The following is a 24,290-nucleotide window of genomic DNA, read 5'->3' on the forward strand; positions in this document are numbered from 1 at the left end:
TGTACTTAAATATTTTCGTGCATTATCTACACGTGTAATATTTGTGACACTACGCATAAAGTAGGGAGCCGGACTTTTGGCTCTCGGGTGCAGGCGCACCCTATATACTCCAAAAAATGTAGTAATTTCAAATAAAGTCAAAAAATATCGAATCCTTTTGGGAATCAAAGATAATCAAGTATTGTACTCAGTTTGGCCAAGAAATGTTTCACATTGACTTCAGGCAAAAAAAAACAAATCTATGACGAATATAGTGTGAATAGTACTTTAATATAGGACCTTCAAATCTGTTTTTTTCATCCAGGAAACAAGAGAAGTTATTCCATGGTGAATCTTTCGTATACGAGTACAATACATGATCATCTTTGATTTCCAAAAAGATTTGAATTTTTTTGACCTTTTTCTGAATTACTAAATTATTTTTTAATATAGGATGCGCTTGCTCCCAGGTTCACCCATGCAATTTCGGAGATGGAAGACACTATTTAGTAGCCAGCCAAACAACCAGTTAGACCTTCTAAGAGCCCTTTCAGAAACTGCTCATGCTCATTATGATAAACAATAATATTTACTCACAACCACTTACAATATGCATGGTATTGCACAAAAATGCCCTAACATATCAAGCTAACAGTGAGCACTTCCACAAATATAATCACAGATACAGCACAAGTAGCCACTGTACCGTTGCTCGACCTTTAAATTAATGTGTGTATATGTAGAAAATATAACCAATGGCAACTGCACTTGGCGGTCATGCAACATAAGACACGGCTTATGCACCTACACAACTCTCCCAGCAGCCATAGCTCGAACTGAAACTTCCTCCACCAGTTTTCTGAGCATACTCCTCAATGACTTTCCGGGCACAAGCGTCCCAGGTCCTCGCAATTTCTTGTAGTGACATGGGCTCAGCTAGACCCCGCAGCAATGTCCCAAACTTCGACTTGGCTTTGCTAGACAGGTCATCGGAGTTTCTGATGCAGGTCCATTGCCGCACAGTTAGTTCAATCTTCAGCTAAAGAACAGGGATAGAAATGACACATGAATTAATCAACAGTGAGGCTACTGACCTTTGTTCATCGGGGAATTTGTCAAGGAGCACCGGGGAGCATTTAGGGTAGCCCGCAGGAACAAGCAACCTCAATGGCATAATTGGACTCTGGAACATTCCAAAATAGAGGAAATGAGCAGATGATAGAGGTCCTCAACACAATCGAGCGTGGATTCAAAAGCTCACCATCTGGGCAGATGCAAACATGGACTTCAAGCTCGGACTAACAGCAACAGCGGTATATGTGCATTTGATAACTGTCCCTTCCGCCCATTCAGATGTAGCAGCGGATGAGTCAGCATCGTCCTCACATACACGGAGTTCTGTATCTATGAGCTGTTGGTTTATCTCCTGGATCTCCTCCATGAGAGCATAATTTACCTGCACAAAGATGAACCAGATGCCAGATAAAATGCAAGGTAGGCTAACAACTACAAACATCTCCCATCAAATTACTCCATTTCCCTTCTCTCGCAAGACTTATAATATATAGATGACCATTGCTTTCAGTATAACTACTGGATAATGCCATGTTCTCGTAGCTTATCAACAGAAAATCTTAAACAACATACCTCAATTTTTTGCCACTTCACACGCGAGGTTGCAGTTGATTGTAGATCTGGGGTGTCAACACCAAATATTTGCTTGAAGCTATCATTCACACTTCCAGCTGATGACACATTAAGAGGCATGGCACTTGTATCACGCTTCATTTTCTTCGATGCACCACTTCCATCATTTGTTATAAAATTCCTGGCTTGTAACCGGCACTTCGTCATAGCAACTAAATCTTCACCAACAGCAGCTCTCGAACCATTACCGGGTGCTGACCCAGCAATCCTGTCGATCATGCTGACAACAGACCGTATGTCGCTAACCGCAGCATTAAGAGATGGGCGCTGTGTTGTTCGCAACTGCATGTAACACAATGTTGAATTAAAATAGGCAAAATATAATAACTCGAAGACTATTATTTCATATCATCAACAGAATTAATTTCACAATTAAATGGATTGAATTAAATGGAGCAAATGACTTCGTACATACTACACAACAGCAGAGACTACTGGACAACAAAACTGAATTAGGTACAGTAATAATGAAGGGCGGTAACAACCAGGTCAATTCTATTATTACATGTTAAATGTGCTTTCAAATATTAAGGTGGTGGCATGTTGAACGTGTGTAAGCACTATCACTATTATCTGAAAAAACTGTTGATTGAAGTGGGGCATTATATTTTCATGTTATACCAGACTATTATTTCAGATTTCCACGGTAAGAACGAAAATTATTAAGCACCATTCTTATGATTTGCATGACTAATTAATTGACGTTTAAGATAAAAAAAAATATAAACTTAGCAACGTAGAAACATAAAGATTTTGCCAGAAAAATGCATGATATATCTACCTCCTATTAGCCAAATCCCCATTCTTGGCCCTCATATTTTTTAAGCCAGTATGCTTAAGAACAGTATGCACATGTTTGAAAATAATGAAGTTTTACAATGCATTCGGAACAGTACTAATTAAGCACAACAAAACCAAAGAAGACAGTAAATGTAAGTTGGCAAGATACTAACTGCTTTAAGTAAGCGATCTAGAGGCCTTTCTGCTGCACTTGATTTAATTGGAGCTTGAGTCGGCATGTTAGCCAGACTTCCATCTGCACTTGTAAATTCTGCTAGCAAAGGCGATGCTGATATCCCTGGTGTGTTCACGGCAATTGTTTGTGTATGTGGCGCTAGGGATGTTTGCTGATGTCCAGCCTGCCCAATATTAGTAAGTGAAGATATACCGGAGAGTGGTTTGTCTGAATCCACCGGTATAGGAGACGGGGCAACAGATGGGGATGGCGATGGAACGAATGGTGAGTTAGCTGAATGCAATGGTGTCCCAGTCTTAACCTGAGATTGCAACGAATTGTGATGATCAACCTGAGGAGAATGGTGCGAAATTTGTGGGGATGATGCTTGGAGGCTTTGTGGTGACGAAATAGGGAAAGCACCCTGTTTCAACTGCTGATGATAATAGTTACTGCGTTGGCCGAGGTGTTGTTGATACATTCCAGGTTTCATTGCAGTTCCTTGTCTAACCTTTAACTCGTTTACATCATTTCCAGCATGAAGCTGTGGAATCTGCATCTGTACTGGATGCTGTTTCTGTAACTGTTGCTGTACTGGGAGCTGCTGTTGAAGCATTTGCTTTTGATGGTATTGTTGAAACATCTGACGCTTCATTTGCTGATTCTGCATCATTTGATGATCCTGCTGTTGCTGCTTCATCTGCTGTAATGAACTTGCATTTGCTTGCATGGAATTAGCATTAGGTTGCATCGTACTCATTGAGTTGTGAGATAACATGCTACTAGTCTGCAGTTGTGTATTCATTGTACCCTGCATCTGCCCAGTGCTTCCCTGTTGTAATGTGCCACTCATCGAACCATGCTGCAAAGAACTAAAATTGCTTCCTTGAGCAGCCTCCAAGTTAGAGCCAGCCAGCTGCTGCTGCTGCTGTACGTTTGCACCATTTTGCTGTGTTGGGACACTGAAGTTTGTTGCTGGAGGCGCAGGTACATGCTGGATACCGGCTGCACTAGAGGACTGTAATCCGGTGCTCATACTTGACAAGCTTGCTTGAGGATTAGTATGACTATCATGCTGCTGCAAACTTTGGGAAGGCTGTTGTTGCTGCGAAATGTTAGAATTAGGAGCTTGTCCTGCAGGTGACTGGAACTGTTGCTGTACTTGTGGCTGCAGAGGCTTCCTTCTTTGCGAATTCAAGATATTAATAATCTGTTTCTCATATTGAGGAACTTTGTCACTCAGACCCGGTTGGACACCATTCTTGCTCACATTCAGCACTTGTAATATACGCTCCAACATTACTTTAAAGCTCTTCATTCTATCATATTGTTCAGATGGCTTTAGAGGTGGTATGGTGTTGTCAACTTGCTGCAGCTTCTGAGAGATCTTATTGAACAACTCACTGAGTTCTGCAGCGTATTTGTCCTTCAAGTTCTTAATCTGTCGACGACAAAGATCACATACACATAAATTTCTTGCAGAAGCTATATAGAGGTGAAAATAGAACTAATAGACCAGGGTTTCATTAAGTCACTGCCAAGATAATTTAAGTAGCTATGAGAAGCACACAAATCTAAAACAAAAGAAACTATGATGCCTATTAAATAAACCATCAGGTTAATAAAGAATTAAAGATTGCTTACTGCCTTGCGGTTTTACTATATCCAATAGTCATACTATATGGCTGTCTAGGGCGTAGCTAGGTAGAGCTATGGTAGTGCACATGCACCCGGGACCGAGATCTTTTCTCTTGCAATCAGCCCATGAAATTCTGGTTCCAATTCCAGAAAGGGAGTTTGTTGGAAACAGATCAAAAGAAGAGATAACAGGCAACAGGACATGCAAAAATAAGAGGCCCCAGCATCCAACATGGCATGCTATTTCATCTTCTAAGAATCTAGATCAGGGAAATCTCAACCTCTTTCTTCTGGGGTCCCTTTCTATGGATTTTAGTAAGTTCCAAGAAAATGGGGTGCCAAAAGGGATGATATCAATATCATGCCTTACCATTTGATAAGTTTCCTCTTGCCAATCACCTGCACCTGCATGGCCTGTTTGAGCAGTCGAGTCAGCAGATGCTGCATAAAAAACACAAGGTTGTCAGAGAGTACCATGATATGGTGAATAAGCCAACAAATAACTAGCTGCAAGTACATCATAGGCAGGAACGCAGGGGTAAGTCAAGAACTTGTGCACCAGCTGTTAAGAAAGTACGGAGGCAGCAACGAACCAGATCTCAAATTGCAACATTTATGCATAGTAGCGCTTTTCAGCAAAAGCGTTCACAAATCAGAGAACCAAATATGGTCATAGAAGATCAATAGGGCCACCTTAGTCAATTAGAATAGCATTTTCGAGCAAAATTTCCCACAAATAACAAAATCCAACATGATAAACAGAAACGGAAGAAGCTCAATAGTCAGCTTAGTGAACATGGTAACAAATTTACTTGATCACTACACAGTTATGCATCAACATATAATTCCATTTTGAGGCTGGCCTCCGATCAACTGTACATATAGTTGCATCTGAATTATGAATATAAGGTTATCATCTCCAAAAGGCTGTCAATTTTTTTGGAGGTAGTTTGCACAAATATTAATTCCATAAATCGTTGAAGAATCGTACTTAGGGCGAAGTGTCAAACCCAATGCAATGATATCAAACATGCCACCTAGACAAAATACTATTGTGAACGCCTTTTTAATGAGGAGAATGAGATATCGTATCTTAATCCAGATACAGCTATCACAAAACCCAAGATAAGTATGTTTTTCTCTCATAAAAACATTAAATGGCAGTTCAAGGCCAGTGTCCCAGTGGAACATGCAATCTTCTTGAATCATTACTCCCTTGTAGGATCTCTGCGGAATTTGCTAGCTGAGACAGGGCAGCCGCCCAGGCTTGCTGGGCTATGGCTCCGCCACTGATTTTGCCATGTCCCTTAGATACTCGCCATCCCAATGGGTCATATATTTATTAAGATCATGTGAGTATAAGTGGAAGATGAGTACAAGACTTAATGATCAATGTGTAGGATTCTGTGAAGAGACGATATTTAGGAAAGAGACAGTTTCATCACATTAACTCCGTGCATCCAATGTGGGTGCTTAAGAGAAGGTGGCACTTTTGAGCACTAGAAAGGCCAAGATACAAGACACTGTAAAAGTCAAAATACATATTTAATGGATATGATGCAGCCTAAGATGCATGCACTTGCGGTGCCCTTAGTATCCAAAGTTCAGGTTGTGGTCTAATAAGAATCTGTACTAGTCAGATGTAACCGTTAGCACTATTCCTGATGGACAACACACTATTTTCCCCTAGACTTTTCTAGGAAAGCAAGGCCAGATACATCAGCTAGTTTAAACTGCACGATCAACCTAAGAACAAGGAGAAAAAGAAGAGGGTGTAACAATAAGGGCATATGGTGCGTCTAGAAGGAAAGTATATGCGAAAACTTACTACTAGATGAAACTTCTTGAAGGCCCCTTTGTGCCTGAATAAATTGCTTTGGCTGATCCATGTTATTTTGTTGCAAGAGCATGCCACCTGACGTTTGAAGTCTTTGCTGCATTGAGATCCCCAATTGTTGTGGCAGTTGGTTAGGCTGAGACTGGAACTGCGCCATAAGATGCTGCTGTGACTGTTGAAGTTGGTTGTGTTGAGACTGAGGTTGCATCAAACCCATTGATGGCTGCTGAGCATGCTGTTGCTGCTGTGGTTGCTGAGCCTTTGTTTGTAGCATATGCATCCGCTGCATATTTGAAACATTATTCACAGTTCCAAGAAGCTGCTGCTGTTGATTCTGTTGCTGCTGCTGTAGACTTGACATGTTTGTCTGAGAGCCCAATTGTTGTGGCTGATGCAAAGGCATAGACTGCTGGTTCAACATCTGTTGTGTTTGCTGCACATTCAAAAGATTATTTGACTGAACTGGTAGCCTCTGCTGCTGCTGCTGCTGCTGCATCTCCACAGCCGCATTCTGTTGACCAATTAGCTGATTTTGTTGTAAATTTGACTGCTGTCCTATCAACTGCTGTTGCTGCTGTTGTAATGGAATATTGGGCTGCTGACTCTGAATAGAAGACTGCTGATGCATGGAGGGTTGTCCTTGTTGCTGCTGCCTCCCAACAGATTGCTGAGGTTGCTGGAGTAATGATTGCACAGATTGTACGGAATTCAGTTGATTCTGTTGAATACCACTTTGCGTAGCTGACTGCATGGCCATTGGCTGCGTCTGAGGAACGGTGGACTGGTGAAGGCCAGACGGCATTTGCATGATGGGCTGCTGTGATGATTGCTGTGTTGGCTGCAACAAAGATTGCTGCTGCTGAATATGTGGTTGCATAAGTGAATTCTGCTGCAACTTCTGCTTCATTAACATTTGCTGCTGCTGCTGATACATTAATTGCTGTGATTGTTGTTGCTGCCTTCCGGCCATTTGCCTTTGCGCAGCATAAATATCTTGAGAACTGCCTTGCATCAAGCCATTATTCATTGTGTTCTGCGGCATGACAGACACATTCTGCATCGTTGATGTTTGGTTAACACCTGGCATGTTCTGTCCGATACTAGTGAGTGAAGAAGCTTGTACAGATGAAGAAGTATTTGGCTGTCGGCCCTGTTGCTGAGACATCAAGGGAATTGCTGATGTCTGTGTTTGATTACTGCCTTGTGGAAGCCCAGGAGCTGTTTGAGAAAAGATATACCACGTGTGTTAAATATCTTGTGAGCAAATACTTCCAACGAAACTGTAACAGGCACACAAAACACTAAAAGCAGCATCTTACAGATCAAACTGAGACAGTAACTTTCGGTATTTTCAATGAGAAAGAGAACATCTACTGGAGCAGTTAAGGGGCTGGCCAAACTGATCCTTTTAGAGACCATGCAAACGAACTTTTGCATATATCTTTTCATTAAGAGAGAAGCAACGTATGGTAGAATCATTACATGAGGGTAACACTTGAGCATTAATTCTTTGTGCATAAATGTTATAATGGATGGTGAATTTAGCAACAACAAAACACATCCTTAGAAAAATCACAATGAGGATGCAGTGTGATGAGGCAAATGCAACTAACTTAATTAAAGACTACATGTTAGCGCTTCAAGATATGCGCCTTGCCGGCCCGATGGGTATTTTGGGTCGACCCAAATTTTAATAATGTTTGGTTGGAAGTAAAGCAATACAATTTTTTGTGTACCGAGTCAAGCAATTCTGGACGTTGTGCATGCGTCATACATACATGATGTTAGAAATGACAATACGACCCCTGTAAGCAACTCTAGGTGTTACGTGAGTTCAGCTGGCCAGCTAGAATCGATCAAAGGTGTGTGTGCGTATTCGCTAGTCTTGCCGGCAGAGCAGTCGTGCGATTGACGCATTCGTTGCAAGATCAACCTAAATGAACACATGTGAACAACCATCTGATGCGGCTAGTACTCAGCTCGTACACAGTCAGGCGACAAGCTGAACAGAGAAGGATTGTGAGCGCCTGAGCTAGAGGCAGTTCCGCGCCACGAAAGAGATCAGCAGAGCGAGAGCTAAGAAGCAACTGCTGTGAGATGAGATTTCGAGGTGGGTCGGCCCTGCAGACCCAACGGGTTACTTAGGGCCGGCTTCGCTGACCCAAATCTCGTTCAAGGCCGACCCACGCGACCCATCGGCCCCAAAATTTTGGGTCAGGTCAGCGACGCAGCGGGTTGACCCGGCCCATTCCCATCCTGAGCCCTCGGGCCTGATTTAGTTGTCCGTGGACCTATGTGGAATGACATGCCTTCATAGCAGATACACCACATGAACAGGGAGAAAAGATACTGCAGACATTGATATAATTCTTGTTCATTCAAAATCATAACAGACCTCATATAGAAGTTGCAGAACCTAAAGGGAACAAACCCAAAATATAGCAACTAATTCGAAGGGAAAAGGAAATGGGCTGCCTGATCCCTATTTAACACTTACTGCCAAATATAATACAGCAACGTTGTTGGGTATTGTCCACGGCACATTGTTGTGTTAAACAGTACCTATGCACTACTGCTGACACATGCATAGTTATTAAAACAGAAAAACTGCCAGTCTGATCGGAGGCAGTCCGGATCTTAAAAAGTAGAATCAAACCCTATTCCAATCTGGTGTGCCATTCGTCCAATCAACCTGCTATGAACCGGTTAAAACGCCGGTTGAACCAGCAGTCAGTTGGACCAACCGGGGTGTCCTAAAGACCACAGGTCACCGAACCAGTGGTTGGGATCACTAAACCCTAAACCAATCATTTACTGTGTCTAGTAATATAAAAAGAACCAGAGTGGCAGATCCAACAGATCCTGGCAACGAATTCAGAGGTTCAGATTTACGTTAAAACAGTGTTCCCCAATCACACGTCTAATCATCGTCATCAAACTGCTGAAGACACTTTTCCCCAAACCACCTTACACCACACCATGCCCAACACCCACCCACCCACCCAACCCCTGGCAATCTTCCCTGCTGGACACAATTTGGGCACCGCCGCCGGCGCACTGCAAGTCCTGCCCGACAAGGTTTCGGCTCCCTCAGCACCCAGCTCAACCACAGAACATCGGCACCTCCTCTCACCCCTAATCACGGTCGCAATTGTCGCTGTCCTCCCACGCCTCCATCCTCGCTCATCGTCCTCTCTCACCATCTGCCGGAGCAGAAGCCATGGCGATCAGGCGCAGCTCAGCCGTGTGGTCCAGCGCCAAGCACTCCACCTCCAGCATGCTCTGCCCCTCTGCTTCCGCTTGTCAGCGATGGCGTCATCATCAAACAGATCACGGCGGCAGACAGCAGCTGGTGCAGAACTAGATGAGGGAGACAGTGGCGCTGCTCGCCCACAAGAGCAGAGAAGCGGCAGCGCTGAGGAGGGGCATCCACGCCCGGAACGCATCTCTGGAACATTTCGGATACAGAGAAAACTCCTATCGAGCGCTTGCTGCAAGCCCACAACCCAGGAGGACCACCACAGTCCAGGCGCTGACAGCCATGCCATTGAATCAGCCACCGCCTACGGGTGTCACGACATGCATCTCTGCTAGAATTGACGAAGCATCAAGATTTATTTTTGAGGTGCGGTTCGTCGAAGCATCAAACGACTCACATGCCCCATATGCAGTCTCTTTTCACGTTAATTGTTTTATAGCTGTAGAGTATGCAACCTTCTATAATCCAACCTTCTCTTTACTGATCGTGTAGCAACTAGAAAGAAGTCTATTTATCCTAGAGCCTTCTTCGAATCAGACAATTGGAGTGTTGTCATGTGCACGATGTAATTTCTAGCTAGGTGTTGCCTGGTCATGCAGGGAAGAAGGACACTGAGCATTTAACTCCTCTTATGATGCAAATTTTAGGTGCATGAACATCTTTTCCTTATTTTAGCAATGAATAACATTTTTATTGTAGGATCATATATGTTAGTATGTTACACTTACACTGGTGGTTAATGGAGAAAATTTCCATCATTTTCTCTCACTAATACGAAAGCTTAAATATTAGCCAATGTATGGCTGAACCAAATCCGAACTGCTCCTCCTTCTGTCAGAGTGAGTTGTGCATGTAGAGTAGTATGATTCTTTCTCAATTATTCCCAAATCTATCCATGTAAGGGAATCCCCTCCCTGGCGCTTGACCGCGCCCGCGGTCAACTTTTCCGCGCGAGGCGTGGGTGCGGCTCGCTCCCGCTAATCCCTCCGAGCTAACCCCGTTTTCCTTTTTTGTCACGAGGTGAGTTGCATGATGGTTGTTTTTCACGCAAGTGCGCTGCACCGGAACGTGGGCTGGTCGCACACGTAATTTCTTTTCTTCACGCAATGTTGAGGATAGCCCATCCCATCCTTTGTCACGATTGGCTGTAGGATTTGCTCCAGACGTTACTTTTTTTATCCAAAATAGGAAGCGAGCAATAATTGCATTGATGGACAGAGATTAGTACCATAGTTTTAAAAACCGGACCGGACCGGCGGTCCAACCGGAAAAAACCGGAACCAGTCCCTCTGTCAGTTTTTTAAGCGCACTGGACCGCATACGCTGGTGGGCCCGAATAAACCGGCTAAACCGCGGTCAAACCGCCGAGTTCATGCACTAAACCGGGAATCTGGTTTGACTGGTTCAATTGGCTGAGTGCTGTAAAAATTTAATAGCACGCAACATGACTCGAACCCAGCACCTCACGTCCAAATACAGAGGGGAGTGATGCCGCTAACCAGCTGGGCTGGAATTACTTGATGTTATAATTAGAGATATACTTCTTTTCTATACGATCGATAAGACATCAATCAAAGTTCAACATTACGGTATATGTATGGGCTTTCTGCCGGCTTGCATTGCATGCAAACTTCATATATGTATGTAGGCAGTGTGGGAAAGTTGGAAAAATGCATATAATTTGCGGTTGTAGCTTTTAGTTGGACACCTGGTAGGATATTAGTCTTGGACACGGCAAAAGTTAACAAGTTGTTGGTCAGCAGCTGACTAATCTTTTATATTATTATGTGGATTATTATGCCAAATTGCAAGTCTAAATTGTTTTAAACAAATAATTATTTAATTAATGCATCATTTGTAAGTAAAAGTATAATACTTTCTATTAAAAAACCAGACATTGAACCGGTGAACCAGTTGTCCAACCGGTGAAAACCTGAACCGACGACCTCACCGGTTCGATCACCGGTCCGGTTTTTAAAACTATGATTAGTACATTCCCCCTAATCCTGCCTTTTCCATTTCCGTTTGGCTCAATTCTCCTTTTGCTTTTATAGTTTAAGTCATAGTTTACTTTAGTTGCAACTGGATTCTACTGCTCCCTTCCCTTTAATCAATTCCCTTTTTATTCTTATTTGCTACGCTAAGTTATGATTCTTTGAACAAAGTTTTATAATTTCCTTTTTTTGGGGCTGGTGGTTTTTTATTGGGGAAATAATGGGTGGGGGAATCACTTGCAACTTAAATGAACTACCACTTGCAACTTAAATTAAGTACCATCTTTTATCAAGATTTCTCATGTTCTTGAGAAAATAATGGGCAGACGATCGACAACTTCTGAGCTAAAAAAAATTGCAAAATATTCTAAATGAAATTAGCTTTTCGGGTTGATTATTTTTATAGTTTACCGTTGATAAATAACGGGAAGAGGGGTTGATAAATTTTAAGCTTAAAAAGTCGCTAAAATAATCTAAATGAAATTATCTTTTTTGGGTCGATAACTTTTCACATTTACCGTTGATAAATAATGTGCATAGGGGTTGATAAATTTGAGACCTAAAATTTTCCCAAAAATATTCTAAAGAAAATTAGTTTTCCGGGTCGATAACTTTTCATATTTACCGTAGACAAATAATTACTAGATAAATTGTTTTAATTGTGAGCTAAAAATTATCGGTTGATAAATTGTGAGCTAAAAATGTCCCCAAAATATTCTAGATAAAATTATTTTTCGCCCGATAACTTTTCACATTTACCGTTGATAAATAACGGATGAATGGGCTGATAAATTGTGAGGTAAAATATTCTAATTGAAATTAACTTTTCGGGTTGATAAGTCTTCACATTTACCGTTGATAAATAGCTAGCAGAAGTGTTGATAAGTTGTGAGCTGAAAAAATCGCCAAAATATTTTAATTGAAATTAGCTTTTCGGGTCGATCAGTTTTCGCATTTACGGTTGATAAATAACAAGTAGAGGTGTTGATAAATTGTGAGCTAAAAAATTTACAAAATATTTTAATAAAATTAGCTTTTTGGGGTCACTTTTTGGCATTTACCGTTGATAAAATAGCGGGAGAGAGTTAATAACTTGTAAGCTGAAAAAAATGATAAATAATTTAAATAAAATTTACCTTTCTAGATCGGTAGTTTTTCATATTAACCCTTAATAAAATACGGGTAAAGGATTGATAACTTATGAGCTAAAAAATCGTCAAAATATTTTAAACAAAATTAACATTTTGGGTTGGTAATTTTTCATATTTTCCATTGATAAATCACGTTTTTGAGGATTGATGACGTTTAGCCTGATTTTTTTATCAAAATATATTAACATAGATGCTAGTTTTAAAGATCTCGTCGAGATAGCTTCATTGACAAAAACACATTTTAAATAACACTTGTCGTTCGAGAGTTTTTTTAATTTTTAGCACAAAAAAAGTTCATATTTTTTTACGTGCATTAAATTTATCGGAAGCACTGGTGCTTTGTTTTCAGCTTACCACAAGTTCACTTGGTGATTCCAGAAAACAAGATACGCCTTTTTACGTTTACCATGTATACTCTATGGTACAAAATATCTGCGAGTCTATTTCTACCACGAAGCGGTAATGGCCCAGGTGGTAAGCACTCCCTCGGTCCAGCCCCGTCCGTGTGAGGTCGGCGGTTCGAATCGCGGGAGGCTCAAAATTAATTTTTGCCAGCACGCGATGGTTGAGAGGGAAATAGTGAGACCAAAATGGAATAGCGGGCCGTACGAAAAGAGGAAGTCATCGGTCGGAAATTGACCGCTCATTTGGTTGGGCGCGGTTGACCACCCAATAGGGTTGCCCCCATGTAAGTATGCTGCTGCAGCCTTCAGGGAACATGACCTTTTTGCAAATAACAGGCATGGCATTGTTCACACATGGGATATGCAATCATTGCCTTCTATAGAAGCATTAGGTCGATCAATTCTCATACTGCCAAGGTCAGTAAAGAGAACCTCTCCCCCGAGTGTCTTTTTTTTTTGGCTTTGCCATCCTTTCCATGCTCCAATTTGTAGGATTGGAAATCTTTGTCTGGTCCATGTCAGGTATGTTCAATTCTTTTTTTGAGAGAGTATGTTCCAATTCTAAAGATAGACTATGTAGTTGGACAGGTAAACAGAACAGGTATGCTTAACTCATTTGAGAAAGACATACGATGAAAATGTGGTTTTGACTATGCTTGTAGTACTATTGGGATTCATGACATGGTGTAAAAGATCACAAAAACTAAATACACTTTGTTGCAAAATAAAGTATGTAAAAGTATTTTCCTTAAAATGGTATGAAATATGAAGCTGTAGTTGTCCTTGATGAATTATTAGCGGAATTGCTCTTTGGGTACAAGGAAAGTGACAGATTGTTACTGCACTATAAAGGCCTACCAATATAGGAAGTTCTCCTCAATCAGAAGGCAAAAAATGTATCCAGATTCTGATGTTGTGGTTGATCTTTTCATGAGTCAAGCAATCAGAAAGTTATGCTTTAAAACCTCAAGTCTGTCGTGCAAATTTGGGTCTTTAACCTTGCAGCTTGTCACAAAAGTTCGGTCGATTTTGTTTAGTGTTGTTCTTTGTGCTACTGTATGCACCAAAATTGCCCATGATTTTAGCTTGTTTTGGGTGATGCTAGATTTGTGGTATGCACTAATGCAGTGGATGGATCTTTTTGATGGAACTGCTGCTATTCCATCTCAGAAGAAAGAACACATTGGTTATTTATGTATATCTATATGATGGTAGGTTCAATTACATGCAATTATATGTAACGTGCATATGTGTCTGTTCACTCATTTCAGTCTGTCTATAGTCCATATTAAAATATCCAAAACATCTTATAATTCAGAACGGAGGGAGTAGTAATTATAACCAAAAGCAAAGATGATAAAAACGTGCAACACTCAGTTTACTGTATCTGGTACCTTGGCCAGGGTTGTTTTGATTTGGAATCACTTGAGCATTTCCAGGACCCTGTTGTGTCTTCGTCTCCATAGAGAGCATTTTCAGAGAAATCTTCCGCAAATAATCAGACTGAATATAATACAAAAGAAAAATATGTAAATCTTTTATAGCAAATGTACTAGCAATGGCTTGCAACAAAAAGTTCTTGTGGGATTAGCAGTTAGCAAGGTTGAGACAGTGCTTCAACTGCTAACATTTGAATTATATAATCATATGAACACTCATCTAGACAACAAAGCACACTGCCTCAATAAGCGATATGAGAAGAGTGACAAACAAAAATTCTAAATGGAAAGAGTGACACGGTATGCTGTGACCAAATAGCTAAATTTGAAGAAGAAAGTGCTGGAATAGATACAAGTAAGATGAAGCTTGTTCAAACACATAGGGAAGGAAGGAATAATGCCTTTGCTTGATTATTGGTCAGAGATAAATGACTGTATAGAACCATGTATCACCTGGACTTGAGTAATAATATCCTTTTAACAGAAGAGAGTTTTTTCCTATATAGAAGTTCTGAATGAATGGACACATGGCATACATACATTAACTGGTAGAGTAACTGACTGAAGCAACTCAAGATGCGACACCACTAGATTCGACATGTCACCGATAATAACATAGATCATGATCACCGTTTCGGTCTATACTTTTGTTACCATAGCCAAAAAAAAATATTATTTATTAACTAACTGTTTGTAAGTATAATTAGGGGAAAATGCTAAGATAACTGAGCTGTGCTCCAAATGGTCAAGTGTGGGTGTCAACACACCATGGCTCCAGTTCAGGTCCCGGCACAACAGTAAAGATTGCATTTGTTCCCAAGCATGATTGAAAAATGAGGATATGTTCCTAACAGGTAAGGAAAACTTTGGCAACCGTAGAGCCAAAAAGTCACCCAAAGTCTAAAAAAAGGGGAACTGCTAAAGGTACTAAAACATGACATAAAAATCGCTTGGAGACAGTTCTGTTCTACAACTGACCCATAAACCCTGCTTGCCACCCATAATTAAATATTTGAACTCGGCTCTGAGAAATAGTAAAGGTAGGTATAATTGTACCTGGTTGGTCGCTGCAGTATAGATCTTCTCTTCGAATCGTACAGCGATCTTTTGAAGTTCGTTCAGTCCCTCTGGTACTGACACTGGCAGGTGCTTCTTCAGAGTTTCCATTCTACGCATATAATGCAAAATGTGAATAAATTGGCCAACGCATTGCTTTCAACAGTTGCATGCAATACAATATGTAGCATTTGAGAAGTACACATGGAAGAAACGAGTAGGCAGAGCAGCCAGTCGAGGTAGATCTCTGATTCTCAATTCACATTAATTTGGCTTAGTCATGACTTGTGATGGTGCCAGAAATATCCCTTGGGGAAGCACACAGGAACACTAGTTCCAGAACAGAATTGCAACTCCCGGCACATCAGTAATTTCCCTTACGTAATGAAACGGTTGTGATATCTGTTATCTACTGAATTGGTGTATACTACGGCAAATTTGCACATCTTCGTCACTGAACTTGTTTTCAATTGTTAAGGTACAATTCTAGTTAGAAAGAAGTAATTAGGCTGGATTCAAAGCAGCTGTAGGAGAAGTTGGTTACTGAATCCCCCAGTAGGGAATTTTGACCTAAGAAATATATGCGCAGACAAGCGAATATTTTGCTGGCGCTACTACGGTTATGGCTAGATCAAGGCTATATCAGACGGATCGATGGTAAAATTGGCCCGAAAGCAGAGCAAATTCTTGACTTTTTCTTGTATGCGGGAAACGGGAAAGAAAAGGGGGAAACAAGGATCGAATTAATAATATGATGGGAGGGAGGGGAAAGCAAATCAAACAAATTAAGAGGCCTTACATCTTATTGACGATCCTGCTGCGCGCCTCGGGCTGGAGCTGGGTGCGCCAGTCGCCTCCGGCGGGGGCGTTCGGGTCAACGCCGGCGGCGGCCGCCGCGGCGGCGGCGGGGTCGGAGCCCTGGGTGGGGCGCCAATTGGCGTTGGCGTCCATGGTCCCTGGTCCGGATCGGCGATTCGTGTGTGCTGTCGACAGGATGGAGTGGGAGGGGGAGGCGCCCGCGGCCGCCTCCGCCGGCCTTTGTATATACGGAGGGAGACCAGACGACGGCGACGGGGACGAGGACGAGGAGAGAGGCGTGCCCGAGTGGTGGTGTCGTGTGGTTTGCTTGACCACCGCGGTCCTCCTTAAGTAAAGTTGTGATGGCCCGTTCAATTAAATGGAGTAAATCTACCGACATAAAGAAAACGAAAATATGAATCGAATAGCGCGTTCCCGTATATTATAGTACTATAACTAATAAAGGAATACGATTAATGGGTTCGTAATATAAGATGCATTTTAGTCACTCTCATTAAAAAATATTGTAACGGATAAGTTAAACCAGGTAAAGTTTGACCAAAATGTAAAGGTCAAGAGAGCCATTAACCCCGCATATACTCGGTTCTAAGGGCTAGGTTTCCAGCTTACCACATACACGTGTATCGGTGGGATGACATCTCAACTCCTCTTTTAGCCGCACACGTGTCATCGCCAATCTCCTCACCCATGTATCGTGCTTCCTTCTCGTGTCACACGCTCGTTGCCATGTACCCCGTCATCCCCCTACGGGGTCGATCACATGTTCGGGGAGTCCCAATTTGTGCCTCTCGATGCTCCCGCATTGATACCTTCGATCTAAATTACGGATTGTAATACTGTAGTTTTTTTCTATAGACGTAGGTTTATCGATTCCACGGAAATTTGCTTTTGGTGTAGGATCATTTGGACAAGATTCCTAGTTTCCGCTTAACTTTTGCTTTACATGACCAATGATTTTCTTGTGTTATTTGTATATCAGTGGTTTGGAGATATGTTAGGTTTCATCTGTAGTTGTGCATCAGTAAATGGATTCAAAGTTAAAATGAAGCTCATATGTGTCAATATATCAAACTAAATATGTAGCATATAATACGGGCGGTGTGTCCTAAAAACACCATAATAGAAATTGCCCTTCTCTACAAACTAAACTCAACCTAATAGAAATAAATGCACTATCGTTGATCAAACGGATCTAGGGGTGTAAACGGATCGGATCGGATCGGATTTTGCTCATACCATATCCGTTACCATATATTTTTTTTGGATCCAGATCGGAGCGGATATTGATCGGTTTCGGATTCGAATGCGGATATATTGAACCGCGGATTCGAATCGGAAACAGGGCGAACTCGGTACGACAACAAACATAGTCGGATATATGCTTTCATCGGTAGATAGTTATAGTTATTGCAAATCTTGAGAGGGATTTAAAATTTTAGTCTTGTGTAGTTAAAAAAAAGAACACAATTTACATTAGAACTTAAGAATTGATAGAATTTAGAGCTAAACATGCTCACCAAACGAATTTGGAAACTCAATAAGTACTAACCTTGTGACTTGGCCTTGGTTTTTTACTCAAAAATCGGATTATCCGGTTTAAATCCTTCGGATTATCCTAATTAAATATCGTATAATCCATATTCGCATGCTATTTGCTATATCATATCTTATACTGCATGCAGAAAACCACTTCGGAATTGGATATCCTTATCCACCGGATTCTTTAAAATCGGAAATGGGCAGCTTAAAACGGATTCAAGGCCGATTTTGGCATGGAAATTATCCTATCCATTTACGGCCCTAAATGGACCATACACCAAGAAATAGAGCCATAGTATTTTTCCAACCTATTTTGTGGTTTGAGAGGTATTTGTTTAGAATGATTTGATCATAAAGATCACAACCAAAGCTATGCAAATAAAACCACCTACTAAATTTATTTAGTTAAGCACTAAAAGCTTGCAACACAATATTTAAAGTTGTGATGACACAGCATACCACTGCATGGTGTAGTACGCACATCGTTGACATAACACAAGTGAAATACCGTTCCACTCATATTACATCCCTCAGAGTGGTACAACAGAAACATATGCGAGTCCAAGGTACGTCTATAGAAGGATACATGAACTGTTTACAGAAAATTAACACAGCCTCCTACTTTATAGTGAGGTAAAACTTCAAATAAAGCTCTAGAAGACTCGTAGTCTAACTTATTGCTAACTCAAGCTTAAGAGCTACTTGGCTTGCTATAGAACTCTAGCTACTTAGGTGCTAAGATTAGGAAAATGTTCACTTCTATTACTAGTCTAAGTTTTCACTCTAGTTGCTGCAGAAGTTGACTTCATTAACTTCTTTGCTTGGATTCTTCATCTTGTTGCAGTTGACTCATTTGTCTTCGAATTAATATGATTAGAGGGAGGGGGAAGTGATGCGCCCAATTTGCATCACTATTTTGTATCATAATTTGCTGTTATTCATTGATATATTTCATATTTGGATACAATACTTATGTTATTTCATCTATTTTGCATGTTTCATCATTATTGGAGGATCAAGCACCGGAGCCAGGATTCTGCTAGAAAAAGCACCGTCAGAACGCAATATTTCGGAAGATCGACTGTGGAAGGAAATTATACCAAAAATCCTATTTTTCAAGATGACGAAGGAAGCCAGAAGGAAGAGCCAGCTGGACCCAAGGTGGGCCCAGACCATAGGGCGGCGCGGCCCATGGCCTGGCCGCGCCACCATGTGGTGTGGGGGCCCCACAGCCCCTTTCGCCTCCTTTTCTTCGCGAAACCCTTCGTCCAGAAAACCTAAGCCACAGAGGGTACCTCACGAAGAGTTACAGCCGCCTCTGCGGGGCGGAGAACACCAGAGAGAAAAGAGCTCTCCGGCGGGCAGGAATCCGCCGGGGAAATTCCCTCCCGGAGGGGGAAATCGACGCCATCGTCACCATCATCGAGCTGGACATCATCTCCATCACCATCATCATCATCTCCACCATCATCACCGCCGTCTCCACCGCAGCACCTCGTCACCGCTGTGGCAATTTGGGTTTGATCTTGATTGTTTGATAGGGGAAACTCTCCCGGTATCGATTTCTACTTGTTGTTGATGCTATTGAGTGAAACCATTGAACCAAGTTTATGTTCAGATTGTTATTCATCATCATATCACCTCTGATCATGTTCCATATGATGTCTTGTGAGTAGTTCGTTTAGTTCTTGAGGACATGGGTGAAGTCTAAATGTTAGTAGTGAACTATGGTTGAGTAATATTCAATGGTATGATATTTAAGTTGTGGTGTTATTCTTCTAGTGGTGTCATGTGAACGTCGACTACATGATACTTCACCATTTATGGGCCTAGGGGAATGCATCTTGTATTCGTTTGCCAATTGCGGGGTTGCCGGAGTGACAGAAACCTAAACCCCCGTTGGTATATCGATGCAGGAGGGATCGCAGGACCTCAGAGTTTAAGGTTGTGGTTAGATTTATCTTAATTAATTTCTTGTAGTTGCGGATGCTTGCAAGGGGTATAATCACAAGTATGTATTAGTCCTAGGAAGGGCGGTACATTAGCATAGGTTCACCCACACAACACTTATCATAACAATGAAGATTATTTAGCCGTATGTAGCGAAAGCACTAGACTAAAATCCCGTGTGTCCTCGAGAACGTTTGGTCATTATAAGTAAACAAACCGGCTTGTCCTTTGTGCTAAAAAGGATTGAGCCACTCGCTGCAATTGTTACTCTCGCACTTTACTTACTCGTACTTTATTCAACTGTTACATCAAAACCCCCTGAATACTTGTCTGTGAGCATTTACAGGGAATCCTTCATCGAAACTGCTTGTCAACACCTTCTGCTCCTCGTTGGGATCGACATTATTACTTATCGAAAATACTACGATACACCCCCTATACTTGTGGGTCATCAAGACTATTTTCTGGCGCCGTTGCCGGGGAGTGAAGCGCTATTGGTATTGCTATGGATGAAGTGAGGAAGAAACTATTCTCTTTATCGCTGTCTGGTAAGGCGGCGCATTGGTATAAATTACTGGATAATGGGGATTCTCTTGAATGGAATGATATTGTGTCCCGGTTTTATTCTAAGTTCTATCCTCCAAGTGAAATTCACAAGGATCGGAATCGCATATATAATTTTTGGCCTCATGATGGAGAGAGTATTGCCCAAGCTTGGGGGAGATTGAAGTCTTTAATGCTCAAATGCCCCATTCATGAGCTTCCTGGTAATGTTATTATTGATAATTTCTATGCAAGACTTTCTTTTCAAGACAAGACCTTGCTGGATACTTCTTGTTCTGGATCACTTACACGTAACAAAGAAGAGTTTAAGAGGGACCTTGTTGATCGGATCCAAGAAAATACTGAAGGTTGGGAGAACGACAAGGATAGAGAATCAGGTATAATTTATGATTATAAATGCATTGAAGCTTTTATGGATACTGATAAATTTCGTAATATGAGTGCTATATATGGTCTTGATTCTCAAGTTGCTGCAAATCTTTATAAAGCTTTTGTCTCTCATTATGAATTGCCAAAGAAGAATTTTGATAAGTATCATGAACCGTATAAAGATAAAATTGATTCATCTATTAATAAATGCGTTGTAGTTGAAACTGCTGATCATGTTATTCCTGAAGCTTATATTGAAAAAACTCCTTTCCCTGCTAAAATGAAGGAGTACTCTGTTATAAATAGTGCGGTTCATAAAAGTGAAAAGAAACCTGTAGAACCTGAAGAACAAATAAAAGTTGAACCATTGTTGCAATAGTTAAAGATCTTGTGACTGAAAATGTGGAGGATGGTCATATTATTTTCTGTGAAGATGCTTCTAATATTGTTTCACATCCTAATAAACCCAAACAAGTTAGTGTTCATATGCTATCTGTTAGAATTGGTGATCATTGCTATTATGGATTATGTGATATTGGTGCAAGTGTTAGTGCTATTCCTTATGAGCTTTACACGGAGATTATGCACGAAATTGATTCTTGTGAACTTGAAGATATTGATGTGGTTATTCAGCTGGCTAATAGAGAAACTATTTCTCCAATTGGTATTGTTCGAGATGTGGAAGTTTTATGTGGTAAGATTAAATATCCTGCTGACTTTTTGGTACTTGGTTCCGCTGCTAGTGATTATTGTCCTATCATTTTTGGTAGACCTTTTCTAAATACTTGTGGAGCTATTATAGATTGCAAGAAAGAGAAAATTTTGACTAAATTTGCTGGTGAATCTTATGAGTTTAACTTCTCTAAATTTACCAAAACCCCTTATAAAGCTGATTTGCCTAGTGATGATTTTAAAATGGAGCAGTGTGCATCTATTGTTCTTGTTCCTAATAATCCTTTGCAGCAACATTTGGAGGATAGCGAGAGTGAAGTTTTTAGGAAAGAAAGAGATGAGCTTGAGGAAATTTTTCTTCGCCAACCTATTCTTAAGCATGATTTACCGGTGGAAGATCTGGGTACAACACCGCCACCAAAGGAAGATCCTATCTTTGATTTAAAGCCTTTGCCTAATAATCTTAAATATGCTCATATTGATGATAAGAAAATATATCCTGTTATTATTAGTTCTAAGCTTACAGAGTTTGAAGAAGAAAGGTTATTGGAAATATTGAAGAAACACCGAGGAGCTATTGGCTACACTCTTGATGATTTGAAGGGGATTTCTCCTTCTATTTGCCAACACGCCATTAATATGGAAGATGATGCGAAGCCTGTTGTTGAACCTCAGCGTCGTCTAATTCCGAAGATGAAGGAAGTGGTAAGGAATGAGGTATTAAGACTTCTTGAAGCTGGTATTATATATCCTATTGCTGATAGTAGATGGGTTAGTCCTGTGCATTGCGTTCCCAAGAAAGGAGGAATGACTGTTGTGCCTAATGATAATGATGAGCTCATCCCTCAAAGAGTAGTCGTAGGGTATAGAATGTGCATTGATTTTCGAAAAGTTAATAAAGTTACTAAGAAAGATCATTACCCTTTACCATTTATTGATCAAATGCTAGAAAGATTGTCTAAAAATACTCATTTTTGCTTTCTTGATGGTTATTCGGTTTTCACAAATTGTTAAAACTAAAGATCAAGAGAAAACCACTTTTACTTGTCCCTATGGAACTTATGCTTATAGACGCATGCCTTTTGGTTTATGTAATGCTCCTGCTACTTTTCAAAGATGCATGTCTGCTATTTTTCATGGTTTTTGCGAGAGTATTGTAGAGGTATTCATGGATGATTTTTCCGTCTATGGGAATTCTTTTGATAGTTGCTTGCGAAACCTTGATAAATTTTTGCAGAGATGTGAAGAAACTAACCTTGTTCTTAATTGGGAGAAATGCCACTTTATGGTTAATGAAGGAATTGTATTGGGACATAAAATTTCTGAGAGAGGTATTGAAGTTGATAGAGCTAAAGTTGAAGCAATTGAGAAGATGCCCTATCCGAGGGATGTTAAAGGTATTCGTAGTGTTCTTGGTCATGCTGGGTTTTATAGGAGATTTATTAAAGATTTCTCCAAGATTTCAAAGCCTCTTACTAATCTTCTTCAAAAAGATGTACCTTTTGTTTTTTATGACGATTGTAAGGAAGCTTTTGAAACTCTTAAGAAAGCCTTAACAACTGCTCCTATAGTTGAACCTCCTGATTGGAACTTACCATTTGAAATTATGTGTGATGCTAGTGATTTTGCTGTAGGCGCTATTCTTGGACAGCGGGTAAACAAAAAACTGAATGTTATTCATTATGCTAGTAAAACTCTTGATGCTGCTCGAAGAAATTATGCTACTACTGAAAAGGAATTATTAGCTGTAGTCTTTGCTTGTGATAAATTTAGATCTTATATTGTTGATTCAAAAGTTACGATTCATACTGATCATGCTGCAATTAGATACCTTATGACAAAGAAAGATGCTAAGCCGAGGCTTATTAGATGGGTACTGATACGTCTCCAACGTATCGATAATTTCTTATGTTCCATGCCACATTATTGATGTTATCTACATGTTTTATGCACACTTTATGTCATATTCGTGCATTTTCTGGAACTAACCTATTAACAAGATGCCGAAGTGCCGATTCTTTGTCAAGCTGTTTTTGGTTTCAGAAATCCTAGTAACGAAATATTCTCGAATTGGACGAAATCAACGCCTGTGGTCCTATTTTGCCACGAAGCTTCCGGAAGACCGAAGAGGAGACGAAGTGGGGCCACGAGGCGGCCAGGACTACAGGGCGGCGCGGCCTAGGTCTTGGCCGCGCGGCCTGTCATCTGGGCCTCGTGTGGCCCCCGACCTGCCCTTCCGCCTACTTAAAGCCTCCGTCGCGAAACCCCCGCATCGAGAGCCACGATACGGAAAACCTTCCGGAGACGCCGCCAACGCCGATCCCATCTCGGGATCCAGGAGATCACCTCCGGCACCCGCCGGAGAGGGGATTCATCTCCCGGAGGACTCTACGCCGCCATGGTCGCCTCCGGAGTGATGTGTGAGTAGTCTACCCCTGGACTATGGGTCCATAGCAGTAGCTAGATGGTTGTCTTCTCCCCATTGTGCTTCATTGTCGGATCTTGTGAGCTGCCTAACATGATCAAGATCATCTATCTGTAATTCTATATGTTGCGTTTGTTGGGATCCGATGAATAGAGAATACTTGTTATGTTGATTATCAAAGTTATATCTATGTGTTGTTTATGATCTTGCATGCTCTCCGTTACTAGTAGATGCTCTGGCCAAGTAGATGCTTGTAACTCCAAGAGGGAGTATTTATGCTCGATAGTGGGTTCATGCCTGCATTGACACCGGGACGTGTGATGAAAGTTCTAAGGTTGTGTTGTGCTGTTGCCACTAGGGATAAAACATTGATGCTATGTCTAAGGATGTAGTTGTTGATTACATTACGCACCATACTTAATGCAATTGTCTGTTGCTTTGCAACTTAATACTGGAGGGGGTTCGGATGATAACCTGAAGGTGGACTTTTTAGGCATAGATGCATGCTGGATGGCGGTCTATGTACTTTGTCG

The 24,290-nt window shown here is 41.1% G+C and overlaps 1 protein-coding gene across 1 annotated transcript; it reads right to left on the reverse strand.

The window, feature by feature from the left end:
* Positions 1–527: 527 nt before the first annotated feature.
* LOC127323885 (mediator of RNA polymerase II transcription subunit 15a) lies at positions 528–16,549 on the reverse strand. The gene is made up of 10 exons (XM_051351985.2): positions 16,219–16,549; positions 15,420–15,531; positions 14,319–14,427; positions 6,108–7,334; positions 4,650–4,720; positions 2,640–4,082; positions 1,627–1,968; positions 1,241–1,435; positions 1,074–1,162; positions 528–977 (listed from the first exon to the last, which is right to left on the reverse strand). The coding sequence occupies exons 1-10, from the start codon at positions 16,368–16,370 to the stop codon at positions 776–778; spliced, it is 3,942 nt and encodes a 1,313-aa protein (XP_051207945.1). The 5' UTR covers positions 16,371–16,549; the 3' UTR covers positions 528–775.
* Positions 16,550–24,290: the final 7,741 nt, after the last annotated feature.

The sequence above is a fragment of the Lolium perenne genome, chromosome 7 (genome assembly GCF_019359855.2).
Source record: "Lolium perenne isolate Kyuss_39 chromosome 7, Kyuss_2.0, whole genome shotgun sequence".
Classification (NCBI taxonomy): domain Eukaryota; kingdom Viridiplantae; phylum Streptophyta; class Magnoliopsida; order Poales; family Poaceae; genus Lolium; species Lolium perenne.